A 21,047-nucleotide genomic window follows, 5' to 3' on the forward strand; every position below is an offset into this window, starting at 1 on the left:
GCAACTATAAATCAATACAGTGAAAAAGAGCTTTTCTTCCTGGAAAGGCTTTTGTGCAGGTCATAAGCCATCAGATTCCTGATAACACTGGCAAATGGAGGAGGTGCTTACTTTTATTGTTTTATGAGTTGTATGTTAATGTCTGTTGAAAATCATTCAGTACTGAAGACTGCAAATTATTAAGCAAAAATTCAGAAATTTTGTTCCATCGAAAATTTGCAGATTGATATTACAAGATCACTTTGAAAGAGACACCACGTCTACAAAGGAATCACCTGCTGGAAGTACTTGTCACAGTTAATGTATTCCTTATCATGGGAATCTTGCAGCTTATTTGTTTTGATGTACTGCCAGAGAGCCTGGATGATAGCTGATCGGGTCTGCGTGTGTATCCCCAGCAAGCGGGCCAAGCGTGGGTCCAGTTTGAACTGCGGAGGCTGCAACACAATGAAAAGGAGAGAGATGGTAACAGAGAGAATAACAGACACCCGCACAGACAGTTTCAGCTTTAGTTTTCTGGAGACTTTGTTCCACACGTGAAGTACCCCTCTCAGTGGTGGAAGGCACATAAACAAATTGCTCGGATGTGCAGCACCACCACAGAATAACTACGCCTAGTCTTTGGAAAAAAAAAAAAAAAGAGGGACACTATACATGTGCTGTGCAAGCAAGCTACCTGTATCATGTGCTACAGATAATGAGCTGCACGCAGAGTCAGAAGTTTTTCTCCTTACTTTTTACACACAATTCGACTTTAGGGACCGGAAGACAAAAAAGAATGATCCTGCCTCAGAACTAATGGAGGTTAGCCACAAATTGAGAGCATGAATTCAAGATGATACTTCTGCTATTTCTAATAATCAACCAGCTGTCTCCCATCAACAAACTCCAGACATGCTTCCAAAATTCTGCATCATATCAGAAAAATGTACCTGGTTACAACTTGTCAATGGAATCTATTTCTCCTGACTTCTGTGGTACAACTCCTCAATTACCCCCTTTACATTTCTAACAATATACATTCTTTAGGTACCCTGGTGTCTGGTGCCTCTTCACAAGTGCACTCAGATTCATGTTTAATGTTTGCCATATTTTTCTGCAAGGATTATATCGTTGGGTTTCAGGTCACCCAAAGTCAGATTTATAACAGGACAAAACTTCAGGGTAAGAAAACATGCTTAAAAGCATAAATTTATACTAATGGCGATCGTAACAAACTCTAAATATATTTTCCTAACAATCAGGATTGCAATTATATCAGCATCTCAGTTAAGCCATACACTCTCTAATAAAATTGTCTATTCTAGGAAGACTAAAGACTATCCTAACTTTTCCTTTTTTTTTTTTTTTTTTTCTCCTTTTTGTTTGTTTCCTGTGACTGGAATCAGGAAACCTATTTGGAGTAAGCTTTGCTAGCTCTGGAGTGAAGATCTCATCTTATGTCTGTTCAGTACAGACACTTCCAGTATAGAACTATTACTGATAAAAGAGAGGAATCAGGAATGCTGAAACAGTGCAATGACAAGTCTATCCCATGCAGGGCAATGTTTTATGCCAGATTAGAGTGACAGTGTTACAGCCTCAGAAAGCTGTGTGGTCTGCTCTGACAGCACACCGCCACAGCTGCACTGCTGGTTCAGGTACCTCCAGCAAGAGCCATTCCTTTGAAACGTAGCAAACAGGAAACCTCCCCTTCATGTGCATCTTACCTCACTATTTAGTCTGAAGAGGCAACGTATATTCTTTCTGCAGGTGATACTAATCATCATCATGCCAAGAACAGTATTTTGCCAGACTATAAGGGGGCACATCAAATCAGTTTCTATTAATATTTTAACTAATTTGGCAGTTCAGTATAACTATAATCTCTTTGGACAGTGTGACATTCTGAGTCCACATTCATTATTTCTTGATGAACATGATGGGATGAATTTACTCTGTTGCAGTATGCCCTACGGGTGTGTTTTCCATGACAAAAGCATACACTGACCTGGTAATCCAACATGAGGAGTAACGTGCACCGCACACTGACATCACCAGGTCTTTTCACCTGGAAGCCATCAGTCTCCTGAGTTGTGGGAGTTCTGTGCCACTGCCAAAACAAATTAATAAAGCCAATTAACATGGTCAACCTTTTTTTCCACTGATGCAGAAAACTGTGTGCCCATCAACGGGGCACCTTGCACAGCACTCCAAGCAAAAATAAGACAAGCAGTGAGCCCTGGAAATCTTGCAATTAAAAACCAAACCAGAACACCCACATCATTTCTTGCTCTGCCCTCACAAGGCTGTTTTAGCATACAACCCGTCTGGATGCTGGTATGCTTCACTTGTCAGGAGAAGTGTGCACACTTTTCCATTACACAAATTCTTTTTCTAAGAGGCAAACTACATCACTACTGCACCTATGATTTCATACTATATAGATTCTGCTAGTAAACATTCTGGAAAAGAATGATATTTTGAAACCTCTGAAAACACCACAGTTGAGATAATAAATTTAATGCAACTTAAACAAGGTAGGTAACAGCACGTAGCTGTTTATCTGTGTTAGTACAGTTATGAACGCAAAGCTGCATGAATTCCTACCTCCACAAGATGGTTGTCGGGTCCATAAAGATCTTTGTCCAGTTCAATGACTAAACTCTTAAAAAAAGATGAAAACTTCCGTTTCTGTTTGCTGAGCTGTATAACCAGAAGAAACAAATGTTTTAGACTGCATATAATAGCCTGTGTTATGCGCTTTCTTCTCAGGCTCTCTTCTCATACAGATCACAAATATGCCCGGTCTAATCGAGTTTCCCCTCTGACAAATGCAGAGAAACATGCAAAAGTCTAGCAGTGGTAGAACAGTACACAGCGAGGGAAAAATTCTCCTTGACTCTGTGAACAAGGTCACTGCATCCATTCTAAGTTTGTATTTTTTTCAAAAATGCCAAATTCTTTGTCTAAATTCTCAAACAGCAGCAAGTCTTACAGATTAGTCATATGCTAAGTATCTCCTTTTGCATTTTGCCTTTCCATCTAATTAGTAGTACTTGCTGTTTGCTCTGCAGTTCATATCGTCTAATTAAAAAGCTGGGAGGTCTATCTCACTTTCTGGACAATACACTCCACAGTGTTTCTTTCAGTCATAGAATCATTTGAGTTGGAAGGGACCTCTAAGGGCCATCGGGTCCGACTTTCCTGCTGTGAACAGAGGCACCTAGAGCTCAATCAGGTGCTCAGAGACCCATCCAGCCTAACCTCAAACATCTGCAGGGACGGGGCATCCACTCCCCTCTGTGCAACCCGTGCCAGTGCCTCACCATCCTTACTGTGAACAACTTCTTCCTAATATCCAGTCTTAATCTCCCCTCCTTTAGTTTGACACCATTTCCCCTTGTGCTATCACAGCAGACCTTGCTAAAGTGTCTATCCCCTTCCTTCTGACTTATCCCCTTTAGAAACTGCAGTGCCCCAGGTGAGGTTTCAATGACTTTATTCTTATTTACTGGAACTTACTTGGAAGTACACCCTCCTTCAATTTAAAATTTGCCAGTAACTGAGATGCCATGATAAAAATGGGCAATTTTTTTTTCCCAATAACAAAGTTCTCTTCTTTTGTTATTAAATCATACACTCTAGTTTCTAATCTGAATTTGTCTAATTTCAGTATCCAGATGCCGCAGTTTGTTTACCCTTTATTTTCTTGCAGGATTCTGATCCACGCACTGTTATCTCCAGATAGACACACACTGCATGTTTGCTTTCTCCATCTGTTTACCTTATGAAACAGTTTGTGAAGCCTATGTGAATAGCTAAGACCCTGACTGGGAAAGCCCAGTTTTCACAAATGAAAGCAAAAACCATCACAGATGTTTCTGATTGCTTCAGTCAATAAAACTTTTCTTCCACCCTTGCTCTGACCATCCACACATCCTCTTGCACTCCACAAGAAGATGAAAAACGCTCTTCTCCTTGCTGTCCTACTCCTCGTAAGATGCAGTGACCTGCTGTAGGTCTGACTGTCGCCCCTCTTATGGCCTGGATCCTGTCATATCTTTGAAGCAGTACTCTAGCATCCTACCTGTTCTGTCCTTAAGACTGCTCTGCTTCCTGCTGCCCTCCACAACACCACCTTTACGGCTGTATCCCTCACTCCTGCTGGGCACACTGTTTTCCCAGCAGCAATAAGCCAATGCTGCCATTTAGTGATATCTTGACTGAGTGAGCGTTCCCGTGAAGCCCATCACCCTACAGACAGCCTCTCTTTGCCGGCCCCACCGAAGAACAAGTCAGTCATACGTCATCCAGGAGCTTCCCCTCCACTCGAAGCTCCCATGATGCGATGCTGCCGTCGGAGTCATCGGCGTCAGATTTTGCAGGATTAAATGTGTTGGAGATATAAAGTCTCAGCTTCCTCTTTTGCTGTTACACAGAAGGAGAGAAGGACATATCTAGGTTAAGTCCAGGTCTCAAGGCAGCCACAGGAAAGACTTTCAGTAGAGAATTTGCATGTATATGAATACGTTTTAAGTAGAGGAAGACAGGAGGCTGCAGATCCTGTACCTCTGGTTTGGATATTTGAGATGTCACTGTAAGAAAAGCACCATATAATGCCCTTCCTTTCTAGATACTAGCTGGATTGCTAGAATTCAGTTGTACATCTTCTGCTACATGAACATCTTTCACAGCTGAATCAGTTCAGATTTGTACACAGCACTAAAGAATCCAGCTAATGCAGCAAGCTACATGCCCTGTGCCCCATCCTACCTCAACCATCATACAGTCTGGTACAATCCTCAACACCCTCCTGCCCTGACACCGACACTGGCACATCCCTGCTTCCTAGCCCTCTTTTTTTATTCCATTTATCTATAATCAAACACATTGCAATTCCAGCTCTGTGTACATACGCACTCTTTTTTCTTAATAGCTCCTTCTGGGTGCCCTGGTGATATTTCAGTTTTATTCTCCTTTTGATTTCCAATGGCATTATCCCCATTCTTCTTTTTACCCTGGCAACTCCCTCCCTCCTCATACTTGCCCACATACAAGTCAGAATTGTGTCTGTTTTCTCCAGAATCTGACACGTCATCACTAAGATAACATTCTGTGAAAGAAGGTGATCTTGCTCACATCTGAATATTTTAGATGTCTTCCTTTCTCTTAGCTTTCAGTTTCTAGCTTCCTTGTACAGTCCACCTAAAACTGGGTTAATAACAGTGACTAATTCCACTGCGAAATACAAAAGATCTCTCCTTCGTACTTTCCCGTTTCCCTTTGCTAACCCCGTAAGATATTTTTTTCCTGCAATTCACACACAAGCCAGATGCAGTTTACATTTCAGGAATGGCCTCCTGCTGGTCCCTATACTTACTCTGCCCAGCCAAAGCCAGAGTCTGCATATCACTTGTTTCTCCTACACCACTCTTTGATTTACAGTCCTTGATACTACACAGTGAGTTGTCTTTCTCCTCGCTGTAACCACTACAGGTCAGCCCTCTTCTTATATACTGACATCAGAAATTAACTTAAAACAATTAATAATAAAAATCCTAAGCAAGTCTTTAAAGCTGCAGGTATTACTGACATCTGTGAGTATGGTGGAAAGCTGAGCCTTTGATCTCTGCTAAAGGAAGACATCCAAACTGATAAGCAGAACAGGTTGTCTTTAGATTGATCCAAAAAATACTAAAAAATTATAGCACTATTAAGGCAGCGATTGTCACCCATGAAACACACAGAAATATCCTTGCTCCTATAATAAGTACCTATGGAAACAGAGCAACTGCAGCGGGATTCCAGTACAAAAGGGGCTTCAAATCTTAAAATTCTTCATTAGAAGCAGAATAAGGGAGCACAAAGAAAACTCACATTTGTTGGAGTTTAAATAGAACCTTTTAAAAAAATCTTAAGTGTTTGTAAACCGTTCTCTCTGCTAAATTGGTGACGATTCATTTATTTAGGCTTACCCTTAGTCCAGCAACTCTCAGTAACTTGCTGGGTGTAGAGAACTGTAGGATAACTTCTCAGGGAGACAGAATTCTCTTTTTTTTTTTTAATCTCTAAGATCCAGCTGTGTTTGTGCCATTGCTGTCTCAGAGGTCTCCAAATTTCTGCTCACACTTCAGACTTCCTTCTTGATGAGGCAGCCTCCAATCCTTCCTGCCCTCCATCCTGCATTCCAGGTGACCCAATCTCTCCCTTCACACCCTGCCCTCCCTATAACAGATCTACCAAGCCAAGCAACCCTTAGGACAATAGCAAATACCAGTCCCCCATTCTGCAGCTGGGCCTCCGCCCTTAAAAACAGCTTACAGAGTTTACTGCAATCAGGTGTCAGCCACCACAGCTGTCACAATCAGTAACTCTCGACCTGACTTGCAGAATACAGTCAGATCTGCCAAAGGTGTAGGGCACTGCAAGCACATTTTGCCTGTTTGTGTTGAAAATCATAAGCCTTTTACCCCAGTGGCTCAATTCAGCCCTAACTACTTACAAGTAGTATAGTATGGTAAGGCTGCTGGCACAATTTCTGACAGCATGGAATTATTCTGCCAAGAAGCCAATCAGGAACACAGTAACACCCTGGTGTGGCACTACTGCCAATTCAGTCCTCTCAATAACAATGCATAAGAATTCTCAGAAAGGAAAACGACTGGACCTGCGAGAACCAAATTCACGAGCACTCAGAAGGACGCAGCTCCATCCAAAGCCTGCTGACTCTGAGGTGACCCTCAAAGGTCAAGGGATTGCAAGACCAACGAACTTGTTAAGGATAAGGGCAGTAAGACAAACGTAAGCCGTAAGTCAACACTCCCAATCTGTGATCGCCTACTAATCAGAGGACATAGCTCTGCCCAGACTGATCTCCTCACACTAGGGAAGCTGTAAGCTATTTGGCTTTTTATTTTAATTGAAAATGTCACAAATGTCTCAATTAAAGATGAGAAGCTTCCTAAAAAAATTCAGTACGTTGTTTGTTTAAATTGAAACTGTCATAGATTCTGTTTTGCCTACGACATTTCTGCAAATGGCTTGCACAGACATTTCCCATACAGAGATTTAAGATATCTTTTCAAAAACTTTAGTAGTACTTAATGGAGTACCCCACTGAGCCATAGGATCACTGAGCTGGTAGCAACACAGAAGTCCACACCTCATGTGCCTGTATCACACTGTGCCATACAGAAACTCATGAACACACAATTTAATAGACAAGGTCTTTGTTACTCCTCCTTGACTTAGAGAAATTTTGCTTCTCTACAACCTCTTTCTAATTTCAAGCCTAACCATCACAGGATCACAGAAGGATTTGGGTTGGAAGGGACCTTAAAGATCACAACCCCTCCTGCAGACCCACCAGCTCAGGCTGCCCAAAGCCCATCCACAGCCTTGGACGCCTCCATGGATAGAACGCCAACAGCTTTGTTTCCCCCGCACTTAGTCACATCACATTAAGTACAAGATTTTTATTATCAAAATAATTAACCTTGCTTTTAACAATGTTTGAAATCAGTTGACAACTATTTCACAGCAGAATTCCTTCATGCACAACACGCCTTCCGAAACTTTTTCTTTACCATTGACAATGTCTCCCAATTTAGAGTCACCAGCAAATTTCACCTTCAAATTTCAGACCTAGCCTCCCAAATTCTGACATTGAAGACATCAGTGAAAACACCGCAAATTCTGGTCTCAAGTTTTAAAGATTAAATAAATTGGCTTTAAGGCAGACCAACAATTATCATTCCAGTAGAACATAATTATTTTCGAAGTTCTCTACTTCAGCCAGTTACTCACCCAGGTGCAGCTTTTCTGACAGTGATGGGATGAATCCCATCAGAACCTCACAGAGACACCTTGGTGAAGTCCTTCCAAATTCTCCTCTATATTACGCACAAACAATGGCACAAGACAATGACATAAGATGATATATTCTGCCCATGCTCCGAAGTCTCAAGATACAGATGGGAACGCCGAACAGCTAAGAAGTATTAGAGCTGTCACTGCTCTCCATCATCTTAATATTTAGTATTATTATTATTTTGCAATCCCTACCTCTTTCTCCTTAACTTTCCATCCGGAATCAATCAAAAAAAACTTTGCTCAAGTTGGGGTAAATGACACCTGCAGCATTTGTTGATTTAAATGAGCGCAGGCTTGATTCAAAGAGCTCAACAGCAGTAGGCACAGTATGACAGAAAAATCTTGGCAAAGTATTTGTCCCCTAAGAGTATCTCTTGGATGCTCTAGATGTAGAACCCAGCAGAAGGAACGATGCGAGTTTCTTAGAATGATTGAATAGCAGAGCTCAGAATGAAGTGCTGTGGACACAAGTCATTCAGAGCAGAAACAACTAAAACAACCAAAAAACCTTGCCATAAAGAATGCTGAACAGCATAGAAACGTCAGCGTTTCATAGAAACCTGCAAGTTTCTTTCTGCCAACAATCTGATAATTCTTCAATCATCTCAAAACTTGAAAACAGGGAAAGAATCTAAATCTACAAAACCAGGGAGAGGCAGTTAGACTCTGCGACTGTATTCAGACACTTGGGCTCTTTCTGAACAGAAAAATGGAGAACCTGGGAGTGAAATTACTTAGTCTGAGGTGCTGCAGCTTCACACAAGTGCTGTAATTGTTGTAAACAGCTGTAGGACTGGAAAAATTGGCTGCTGGGAGGGGCTGCTGACAGTGGTAAAGTGAGCTGGCAGGTGGCTCATGCCTTCACCCTGCACCCTCAGCCAGCCCCAGAGAAAATCGAGGCCGCCCTGCTTCTGAGTAATGCCACAGATGTCACCCATTTCAACAGCGCAGCTGTTCACACAAGATGAGAGAAGCTGACAGGCTCAGTCTATTCTACGCACTGTCTCCAATCAACAACACTTGAACCATCTCCCTCAAAACACTCTCCAAAATAACTAATCGTCCAACATGGGAAAAAACCCAAAGCCAACCCAACAGTAGGCTGTGGCCCTAAAAAGGCTGCGAAGCTTCCATCCTTCAAGATTTTCAAACCTCAGCGGGCCTTGAGCAGGAAGTTGAATTAGATGCATTCCACAGTTCCTCCTTAACCCAATCTTTTCTGTGATTCAGTGAAACAGCATTGGAAAACTGACAAAAGTATCATTTCAGTAGGAAAAATTGATGGGGAAGTGCTGAACGTGATCTAGTAGAAATCTTAGAAAAAATTCACTTATCCTTTTCTTACACAAATCATGCTTTTAGAGGCTACTTAAATGCATATATTTTTGCAAGACCTTTAACACTTTTCCATGAGTAATTTTTCCCATCATATGTTTTGTCATTCCACAATTTTAGATTTTGACTGAAAACTAACATGAAATGTCATATTTCCTCATTATACCACTCTAAACTCTTACATTCCTCTTTCTAGTCATTCTAATACAAAGTTCTTCAAACAGAATTTCTTCTCCATAAGCTGTATTCCATTTATTAAAGACTTTCAGAAATTACAGCTGGTAATATCCACAGAATTTGCTCCCCATTTTTCCATACACATCGCTCCCCAGCTGCTTATTTTTAGGAGCCCTGCGTGATTCATTTCAAAATGTCTCTGTTAACAGGGCCTTTACTGGAAAGATCACTCAGCACATCGTTTCCCCTTACATCAGTCTAGGAATTTTTCTGGACATACCTTCATTGGCCTCTTCAGTGCTTCCTGAATATCCACGCGCTTCCGCATAATGGTCTGGTCTAGTTTGCGTTCAAAGGCCAACAGATCCATGTAGGCCTGGGACTCAGGAACCAGCTCCCGGATCTGAGAAGGAAGGCAGGAATAGCCAAGCGTTGGAAGCAAGCACAAGCTACGTCCCAGAGCAGCGATGCTCTCTCGGCCACTAACAGATGAGCTCAGAAGCCGTTATCCCTACGATGGTAAGTTTCCAGCAGGGCAGGTTTCAGTGGCGTAGTACAAGCATGACTAAAAACTGGACCATGGAATTAGAGCTGATGAACTTTGGATCCACAAGGCTGGAGCCACTGATGAATTTTTCAAGTGAGCCTTAGCTACAAGTAGCCTGGGAGCCACAGTTCTTGGAAACGCAAAGTACTTCAAATTTGTCCTGCTTAAGCTAAAAAGGTTCTCTCTATACTGAAAATAAAAGACTAGGTATTTCTGTTTTTTTTTTTTTTTTTTTTTTTTTTTTTTTTTTTTTTTAATAAAAGTAAGTAATATTCAAGTGTCACTTTAGTGGGGTGTGGAGCATCTCCCTTATGAGGAAAGGGACCTGGAACTGCTCAGCCTGGATAGGAGAAGACCGGGGGGAGGTGAAAATGGGGAGGAGGAGAGCATGTTCTTATCCTTATGAATATTTAATAGCCAGTAGTCCAGATGATGAGGCCAGGCTCTGTTCGGTGGTGCCCAGCAACAGGACAAGGGGCAGTGGTTACAAACTGGAACACAGGAAGTTCCATATGAGCATGAGGAAAAACTTTTTTTACTTTGAGTGCTAAACAGCACTGGAACAAGCTGCCCAGAGTGGTGGGGGAGTCTCCTTCACTGGAGATATTCAGAGTCCACCTGGATGCTTTCCTGTGCAGTCTGCTGTAGGGAACCTGCTTTAGCAGGGGAGCTGGACTGATAGATCCCTTCCGACTGCCACAGTTCCGGGATCCTATGATAAGTCAAAATTGCAATTTAGGAAGGCAACCACTGTTACCACATCTTCTTGGCTGACATGAAATTGACCTAAATATTTAAGTTTTGATATGACCAGAGATACAGAGTCAACTTAAGTTCTTGCTAAATTTTTCTGGTATTTAATATATTAGCTAAGCCATATTAGCCGTAAGAAGAAAATCCCTTTTTATTCACCTTATTCCAGAAAGGTCAGCAGAGAATGTGATAGGAGTAGGTTAGGAGGAAGAAAGAGACAAGTCTCCTACTCGGTACAAGAGAGACCTGGTCACTCTGCAGAGAGTCCAGTGAAGAATCACGAAGGTGATGAAGTGACTGGAGCACCTATCCTGCAAGGAGAGGTTGAGAGAACTGGGACTATTCAGTCTGGAGAAGAGAAAGATCAGGGGGATCTCAGTGTCTGTAAACACCTGAAGGAAGGCTGCAAAGAGGTTGGAGACAGGCTTTTCTCAGTAGGGACCCAGTGACAGGACTAGAGGCAATCAGCACAAACTGGAATACAGGATTCTCACTGAACACCAGCAAACACTTCTTTACTGTAAGAGTAACCAAGCACTGGCCACAGGTTTCTCATAGATATTGTGGAGATATTTCTTCCTGGAGATATGCAAAAGCGATGCTGACATGGCTCTGGGTAACCTGTTCCCAGAGCTCCTGCTTGAACAGGGGAAGGAGTTGGACCAGATGACCTCCAAGGCCCCTTCTAACCTGAACCATTCCGTGATTCGTTCGTGTGCAATGAGAAAATCTTAAGATCTGAGTCTCGAAATAGACACATACACCCTTGCAAGAAAGAGTCAGTTCTTCATTGGGAATAACTTAAGCAAGTAAATCACCAAAAAAGGAAACTATAAGTATAAAAATACTCTACCGGACTTCCATGTCAAATTTTATAATACTCCAGCTTTCAGCTACATAATTAAAATATTCAACTGTTAAAGTTATCTGCTCTATAAGAATTAAGAGCAAAATGGTATTCTTGTTTTGCTTTAAAATGAGAAGTCCGCAGTCTGAATTTCCTTTAAGACACGAGCACGTATGTGAGAAATACCTGCCAAAGAGGAACATGCCAAGGCAAGAGGGCTTCCCAAGTGTGGGTACAACTTCAGCACTTTGTGCATATTGTGTACAAAACTATTTCACTTCACAAGACAAAACTCCAGGCTTCTTCTGGATCAAGATCAGTCATTTTTCTTTCATATGAAGAGCTAGTAATGACAACCGATCCATGGTGTTGACACATTGACTTCAAACCTTCAAGTAGTGGGGAAGCTGCTCACAGTGCTGGCCGTAAGTGGCATCTGTTCACTTGGCCTGTTGGCATTAAGGAGCCTAACAGGTTCCTAGTTAAATCATCCTGTTTTATGATCATATCCTGTGCATACACATGTTAACTATGTGTTGCCAGGACTGTACCGCATCATCCCAGGTATCAGTCTCTCCCAGTACTGAATCCCTGACAGCATTTGAAAGTTGATGCCCTTTATCAGTGTATGGTGTTTCAGAACAACTACGGACAGCCTGCAAACTAATTCATTTTATTCATTTGGAACCTGACATTTGTTTGTTTCATTTGATGTCATCTTTTTGTAGGGTTGGAGCAGCAGTGTACAGGATCTCCCTGAGCATCTTCTCCACACTGCTCATACATTTTTCAGAGATCAATAGTTTTCTGTCACCCCTTTCTTTTCCAGGATGAACAATCACTCCCTATTGTATTTACACTGATGAAGACTATCAAATAAATGTCTCTTTCAATATTATTTATTTGTTTCTTCCTTTTGAGATGCTAGAACACCTATACTATTTGCAGCAAGACCAATTCTTTTGAAAACCAGAAACCATGGAGCCAAAGAAATGCTTTGCTTTTATTCCATGAAATTCTGTTCAGCTTTAGCTGAACCGCTATGTTTTCAGCTGCTTGTATTCTACTCAGTCTTACTGTCAATTGAATAATCATAGAATCACCAAGGCTGGAAAAGACCCACAGGATCACCCAGTCCAATCATCAAATAATAAAATAATGTAAATATTTTTAGGAGCAAAGCACAAAGAGCAAGCAGTGCTCTGAAAGCAACAAAGAGTTGCCAGACAGCTTGCAGAATAAGGACAACAAGTCAATGTTACCTCCCCATAATGAATATAAACCTTAACGTATGAGAAAATACCCCCATGCCACTATCTTGTCCCACAGAGAGCAAAGGCTTCCTCAGCTTTCTTCAACACAGAAGCAAATGAATCATGTTGTACTGTGGTGTTTAAAAAATTCTAGACATAGTTTCAGGCTTCTACCTCTGAGTCACAGCACAGTCAGTTCACGAACTCCCAGGCACACGATGAAGCAGGGAGCTCGCCTACACAGCCCTCCAGTTCAAGCACACATTACAGCTCTAGTACAGCTTCTTGTGCTGTACCAGATAAGACATAACAAAATTGTTAATAAGTTTGTAGAAGCAGTAGTCATCAATAAATATTTCTATTCCACATTTCTACATCTCTTACTATGTAAAAGGGAAAAAGTATTTCTTCTTTCTTATTCCACCTATAGCCATCATTTAAGAAACACACTCCAAAATTAGCCAACAGAAATAATACTGCATATAATTCCCTGAATGCACGCAGCTGCAGGTTGAAAAATTGTTTGAGAGAAGAATTATATGTACTTTCCTGTTGTATAAACAATAAATATAGAGATGCTATAGCTGTGAATTAAACAAGAGAGCTTAGCAAAGCAGATTATAATAATGAAAAGAGAATAGCTAGAAAGCTTACCCGCATCCTGGGCTCACTACAAAACTCCAGAGAAGAGATCTCCAGCAGAGATCCTTCCCCCCAGCAGTCAGCTCTTAAATGGGTCCAGGAGAGGTGCAGCCAGGCTCCGCTCTTCCAGCAGCACAGCTGCATTGCCTTCACCTGTGCTCCCGTGTCTGACCAGTGCTCACCTCAGGTGGTCAATCAGAGGTTCAGGTGTGGTTCAGTTCCCATACACCTGTGTTCTACCCCTTTTGTAGGTATATAGTACAGCTCCCGGGAAAGCAGGATACTGAGCTAAAACAAAGGTTTGCTCAGCTCAGTTTTGACCACTCTTATGGTCTTTTGTTTTCTCAATCTAGTACTGAAATGTTTTGGTGGAAGCATGATAATGCTCCAAGTCCATGTCCTTTCCCAATTTTGCCTCAAGAATGAGAGAATACTCAAAGGTGAGCCCCAGGAGTAGTACATCACAAAGAATAATTTGATTTGTTTCTCTAACATAATTACTTAAAAAGAGAAAGATACTCTTGATCTGCAACCAGTAGTACATAATTCATTTTTCTGTTTTCTTTGTAGGTAGCTGAAACTCAGTTACCTTGGTGTATGTGTGATAAGGATCTGCACAATCTACAGATTTTCTTCTTGCACTTTCTCCTAACTGAAAAGCTCATAGCTTTTCATGCAAGCTTCCTCTCTTTTACAGGAGTTTTAAGTATAAACATGTGAAGAGTACTTCAAGACCTGAATTATCTACTCTGGTCTCTTTCTATTTCAAGAAGCTACAAAAATTACCTAGCAGCAGGAATTCATCATCTGATATTTTGAAGCATGTATGCTCAATCCTCTCTTATAATTACATGGATAACTGGAACAAATTAGCATTAACATTAGTAAGGTAGGGTTTTTCTAGGGGCTGAGGATCCTTTTCTTTCTATTGTGAAAATTCAAATATTTCAAAAATTTTAAAATAATAAGAACACACTATTAATCTCTGTGCTTTTATCCTTCATTTCCATAGGCTTATTTTATATTGATGGTTGCCAAATAATGCAAAAAAGTAGAACTGGGGCAATGAAAACAGTGAGCTGGAACAGCATAATGAGGAAGGCTCACAACTTCCTTGTAAAGGCAGCACAGGATGCATGTGCTTGTAAACAAATACACACAGCTTGTGAAACAAACAAATAGATGGAATCCAACGTCAGCAGCACTAAATCCAGTACAAATCCAATTGCAGCACTACTATTTCTTGGATTCCCATGATGTTCTGGTTTAGCTTCTACGACTGGCAGTGTGATGTCTTGGAAGCAACGAAACCAGCTGCACACTACGCAAAGGCCTCATCTAAAAGCTGAGCCTTGCGCTAAAACAGCTGAGACTGCGGGATGTTCTCCTACAAGCCACCTGATCAAGGAGAAGACAGAGCCTTTGAGACATCTTTAAAACGCTCCACTGTAGCAGACCCTCACACTTATGGAGACTTTAACCGCCTTGACATTTGCCTAGGGCCAGTACGAGGCAGAAGCACGAAGGAGATTTCTGGATTGGATTGATGACAACTTCTTAATGTAGGTGATGATGTGCTCTGCTGAACCTATTACAAACGAGGAAGGAAGAACTGGTTGTGGATATGAAGATTAAAGGCAGCCCTAGCTGCAGAAAAAGAATGAGATAGTGAGTCTGGGATGCTCTGCAAAGAGAGCAAGATCGGGACCTCAGAAGGGCAGGTTTTGGCATATTCAGGTATTTGCTCAGAAGGATTCCATAGGATGACAGGGATCCCTAAAGGACAAAGGAGCTCAGGGGAGGTGGGCTGACCTTCAAGGACAATCTTTTCAAAGCACAGGGGAACAATCCAGACCTATGTGCAGAGTTGAGAAGGCCTGGCAAAAGATAAGTAGGGAATTCCTGAATGGTTTCTAATTCCATAAAAAAAAAAAAAAAAAAAAAAAAAGAGTACATGGAGGTGGGAGCCAGATCTTGCAGCCCCTCTTGGTAGACACGTGCTCCATCCTGGCCCACGTGGCCCACTGTGGGCTTCACTCCAGTTTCTTTCCGGCCTGTGTCCGGAAGTTCAGGTGTAGTTTCACAAGTATGGCATAGCAGGGAATAGCCTCCTTCCTTGACTTGATGGCATCACTCAGGCTAATGCAGCCCAGCATAATACAGCAAGTACATCAACTGCCTCCTCCAGGTCAGGGACAAAGGTGCTTAACAGAACAGCTGCTAAGACAGATCCCTGTGATACCTGGCTTATCCCTGTCTTCACAATGGGCTGTGTGACCCGCTGGACATTATTCTCTAAGAACAATCATTCAGCTATATTTTAACTTGTATGGTTGTCCACCTAACTAGACCAGAATGTATCAACTTGAATACAAGAATATAATGGGAAAAAGTGCTGAAAAATTTGCAAAAGCCAAGATAAATGAAATCCATCCACTACTATCTCTTGGTCACAGATCCAATTCCACTTCATTATTTCATCTTTGCTACTGCTAAGATTGCCATTTCTTCCTTATGAACAAATAGCAGATCCAGATATCTCACTTCATCCCGGCACAGATGGAGAAAAAGGTGGACAGCAGTCATGCAGTAACCACAGAGCAACAGGACAGCTATCGCAGTATGAGAGTAGAGCAGAGGAATCCCTTACAGTGGTCAGTGAGCAGCAGCAGGAGCTGACTGTTTATAAAGGAGAATGAAGAGAGGATTAAAGAGAAAGGACAGCTGTATCAAAACCCATCAACACAGCTAGACAAGAAGTTCTCCGAAGAATCTGGGAAGCACTGAGAAAGACAGTAACAGTGAGCAGCAAGATGAAGGAGGCATAGTTTCCTGCTCTAAAGTTGCACTCCACTCAGCAAGCTAAATAGGGAAAAGAGATGCACAGCTGTGGAGACAAGAATGTTCAGTAGAGCTTGTTGCATTAGAGTGAGTAGGCATAAAAGCTGAAAAAACAGAGCAGGGAATCACAGTCACAGTGTCTGGAAAAGTACGTAACGACTCTGAACTAAGCAAAAGATAGACACTGACCAGAAGTAATGAGAAGATGTGGCTGGAATAAAGAAAGAAGAGCAGTCGGACGTGCAGCCATGTTTCTCAAGGGGCAGTTTGTGGCCTGAGGTCAGAACTGAGGCACACCTTATAGACTCAGGTCACAAAGCCACGTCAGCTGATGATCTCTGCATACACAACTATGAATGAAGATGCCTATGAATTTTTCTGAAATTTAATGAGATATTAATGACCTGAGAAAAAGAAAGGATCCAGATGTAAAGAAAACAGGATACGGCATATGCTGCGGCACAGAACTGTAATTAATGCTGAACGCACCACAAAAACCTCTAAACTTGTTACATTACAGTATGTCAGCCTAGACTTAATGCAGTCTCTTTCTGTTCATTAAAATTGCATTTTAGACAAAATACATTCAGCAGTTCCAGTCTACTTCATTTAAGTAAAGCATTTAACATGCAGTCATAAAGGGAAGAGCTACCTAAGACTGAAAAAGTGGGGATCAGAACAAAAATGATGTGGTAAAGAACTGGAATGGGAAGAAAAAGAAAAAAAAAAAAAAAGCAGAAAGTACCCCATGGACTGGTCTTGAAAACGATTTTATTCAGGTAATTGTATTAATAGCTCTAGCATTAAAAATAAAATAAAATAAAAGGAGAAGTATGCTAACAAAACAAAACTTAATGATAAAGAATGTAAGGAAGCTGAGAAATGTGTAGTAGAAATGGGATGAAATATAACATTACAAAGCACAAGATCATGTTCCTCAAAGTCTACACCAATAATTCCTGCTCTAACACGGGAATTTATCACTTGCAAAAAACAGAAATACTTGCGAGTATTAGTCAATCACAGAATGACTATATGCTGTATCACTGTGGAAAGGCGGTAAAAAAAAAAAAAAAAAAAAAAAGAAAGAAAAAGAAAATCTAATTCTTTCCGGTGGACATAAAAATGCCTTAGTGCTTTTCAAGTATCGGTGATACAATACGTATAGTTCTGGTTTCCCAAGAATTAAATTTAAAGAAGTTTAAAAGATGTGAAGTTAGCCTAGAGTAGACATAATGAAGGACTGGGAGGATTAGAATCATAGGGAGCCATTTGTACTTGGAAAACTAAAAGCACTGGCCTAGCTAAGCCTAACAACAACCAAAAAAAAAAGCGTGGAGGAGAAGCTGCGAAATCTAAAATTCCTCCGAAGTAAGACTACTAATTAGTCTTGAGGCAGTAACTGCATGAGATGGCTTCTATGACAGAGTGAACAAGACTGGATGTGACAGGAGTTCCCTGCAGTTCCGTAGTATCTTCCTGTGTGCAGCGGTTTGTAGGCTGGACTGTTCTCACACAATTATACCACGCAAAGTTAAGTTCACGTCAAATAGCTGAACTGCAGCAGAAAAGCACCCCCACCCAACTCACGAGGCTCCAGCCAAAGCACGGTCTTGGAAAAGGAACCTGGAAGCCCCGCGGCTGGGCAGCCGTGCAGCTGCCTGCCTATCTCAGCCACAGACCCTGAGAACTCACCCCCTTTTCTATCACACAAGACGTTCTCAGCAGTAAAATGTGTTTAATATAACAGCTCACAGTTCCCAGGAAACGCAAGGAAGAGTCTGCAGAATGCCTGTGGCAAAAAATGCTGACTGGCTGAAAATCACTCAAGAAGTAGATTTGGGAAGTCGGAACTTTTACCCCATCTCATTTCATTCCTTATCCATAGTGTAAATCTTCCACTTGACAGGACACTGATGTACACAGCATTTCGCTATCTCCCGAATGGTGAGAATGGGGAGGTTCTGATACACTTGACTGTGCCTAAAAGAGTACTTTAATCCAGACAGAAAATCATACCACTGATATCATCACTTCAGCTGCACTGATAAGAACTCCATTGCAGACAGGACTCCAGCAATTTGTGTTGTCTTATTATTGCATCAGTTAAAATTACTGGCTGACAGTAATGAAGAAAATTAAAGACAGGAAGATTTGGTGACAGCGTGGTTCTGAATGGTGCAAGCACTGGTGTAGCTTTTTGACTCATGTGAAGGGTAGGCTCTATCTATTAAAACTTTTCACAGATTTGATAAAGAGGTGCTAAGTCTTCTATTGCCAGAGAAGTTTGGCTACCTCTGTTTGAGACCTTTGCACCTTGTAAAGGCACCAGATAAAGGGAAAAAAAAAGCTTTTAAGTGTATATATGTTTAAAATGTCATCCATAAAGGATGATTATCTCTGAAAAACAATTATGAGACAGACAAGAAATGTAGCTTTCATTCTAAGAAAGTACAGACCCTAAGACGGAATGAGGCTTTAACACACCATGGAGACTACAAGTAGTTCAAAGCTCTGGATTTCATGGTAGCCTACTCCTTTCAAGACAGCAGCATGAGAGAAGGAATGGCTAACTCACGAAGACCGTACTACCACAGAGTGACAGGAAAATCTGCTATTCAGCGTACCAAAAAGGTCTCGTTCCTTCAATTGGCTGTAAGTAGGTACCTTCGGAATGTCACAGAAGAGAATCTGGAGGTTGCCGCAGAGTTTGGGTTTACACTAGTAGTTGAAAGGCAGACTTGAAGAAGAGAGCTACACACCTTTGAAAAGAATTCTGATCCCAGAAAGATCAACAGAGGCCAAAGCAACTGGGACTACCTTATGATGAGTGTATGCGCTTTGAAGGCTCAAGAGTCTTGTCCTTTGGGACCATACAGGTTTTAGGGGAACTATACTAAGTAGGGGACAGAAACAGAGAAGCCTGGGAATAACGAAAGAGAAATCCTTGTGTTTAAAAAGGAAGTGGAAGATTTAAGCATTGAGGATCAGGCATAGTCAGCAACTGAAAGATAGACATCTGCAGAGATAAGAGAATTAATAACTGAATAACAGGCCTGTTGAACTCTGCTGTTTATATACATTCTAAGACGCAACTGAAAAAATTAGAAACTGTCAGGTCTTCTGGGCCAGGGAGAACTAAGAACAAGTCCACCTCCTACAAGCACAACTGCACTCTGAACCAGCCTCAAAAATTGATCAAAAACATCTCTCAGCCTCAAAGGGCCCCAGCATCAAGTCATGTACTTCACAGTCCAGCACCACCGTCCATCCAGCAAGTGGCAGTGCTGGCACAGCTGACCCAGCACAAGAGGATGACACAGGCCAGGCTGCACCCCACGCTCCCAGCCCCCGGCCCCAGCCCCAGCCTGGCTCTCTAGACTTTCACCCACTGCTACTTACTTTTTAATTAGATTTTTAAACAAAAAGTGAAAGTATTTTCTAAAATCCCTCTAATTACGCTAAGATGCTGAACTGATTGTGAAGGGAATAGGAAATGAAAGCGACTCACCCTCTGAGGGAGAATTTTGTCAGCCATCTTCCTCCTCTTGGCACTGTACATTTTTTAAAGAAAAAAACACGTTACCATGGTGACAGATCTAGGAGTAACGAGGCCACCTGCTAAATTATCCTGACATCTCCACATGCTGGTGCACAGCTGTGCATGCATCAGCAAAAGGGTCTCACCCATGCCCAGGACCTAGGACCCCTTCTCTCAGCAGCCTGGGGAGGTAGTTAGCTAAGAACAAATCAAGGCTGTCTGTTATGCATCTTGGAAAGAAGTACGCAAGTTCTTTGATCACAGCATCTTCTATGGTGCAGAGCAGCAGTGTATGCAAGTACGTGCGCACATGCCATCCACGGATGCAGAAAGAGCATGTCGAAGGACAGCAGTGTGTGCAAGTGTGCACAGACACATCTACTCCATGCACAAGGAAGAGGTGAGTGCCTGTAAGCTGAATGTGATCTTGTTCAAATGAATCTGAGCATGCATTCATTTATGTCCAAAATTGAGTGGCAATGTTCATTTGTGTACGAAAACACACACATTTATGCACCCTTACATATATACACTCGTTTTACTGAAATGAATGACTTTCAATGCTGTCAGTTTATGTTTTCATGCTTGTTCATCATTCGTGTTATGAATGTCAATGAGAGAAGATAAACGTGTGCCTGTAGTGCATATGCACAGTGTGTCCGTGCCCATACACAAGCACATTTATAGAGGTATGCTTTTAAACACACTCTTGTGTTCGTATGCATACAGCCAAATCTGAATCTGCCTCAGAAACGGTACTGCTGGGAAGACTGCCAAATACATTGTATTTTGAAGTCTTCAGATTCTGAAAAGCTTTTGCTCCCATCAAACTGTCACCTCACTTTCTCCAGCAAGGCCAAGAGGAAATTCAAGCCTTACTCTTCACCTCCATAAGCTGTGAGGCCTTTATCTTAAGCAGAAGGTTAATCACTCCATCTGTGACACAGACAAATGAGTAAAGACGACTGCCTGCTGCTGATCTGCTACGTCACAGGGATGCCCTTCCACAGCTTTCATCTCGGAATTCTGTCATCAGCCACGTCCACATCAAAGCTGTTTCCGCACACACCAGTGCCAACTCCCTTCTTACCTTTGCTAATAATAAGCCTGCCTGAAATACCAGATTCTTCCCCATCTGCACAGAAGCCTAACTCTGAGGAACTCTTTGTTCTTGGAGGTGAAAACGACATCCTTCCTTGGGCAGAAAATGTATGCACACAGTCACACAATTTCACAGATGAACAATGTCCTTTTTTT

At 41.8% G+C, this 21,047-nt stretch overlaps 1 protein-coding gene across 4 annotated transcripts in view; it reads right to left on the reverse strand.

The window, feature by feature from the left end:
* Nucleotides 1–21,047, reverse strand: part of SMARCD3 (SWI/SNF related BAF chromatin remodeling complex subunit D3) — a 59,930-nt gene that overhangs the window by 24,839 nt on the left and 14,044 nt on the right. For all 4 annotated transcript variants that reach the window (XM_010707772.4, XM_031552587.2, XM_085226757.1 and 1 more), the window contains exons 3-8: nt 19,761–19,803; nt 9,647–9,769; nt 4,288–4,410; nt 2,590–2,685; nt 1,991–2,092; nt 276–437 (exon numbers count right to left, since the gene is read on the reverse strand). In XM_010707772.4, coding sequence (XP_010706074.1) covers nt 276–437; nt 1,991–2,092; nt 2,590–2,685; nt 4,288–4,410; nt 9,647–9,769; nt 19,761–19,803 — 649 coding nt within the window. The remainder of the gene's footprint in view (nt 1–275; nt 438–1,990; nt 2,093–2,589; nt 2,686–4,287; nt 4,411–9,646; nt 9,770–19,760; nt 19,804–21,047) is intronic.

This window comes from Meleagris gallopavo, chromosome 6 (assembly GCF_905368555.1).
Source record: "Meleagris gallopavo chromosome 6, MGAL_WU_HG_1.1, whole genome shotgun sequence".
NCBI lineage: Eukaryota > Metazoa > Chordata > Aves > Galliformes > Phasianidae > Meleagris > Meleagris gallopavo.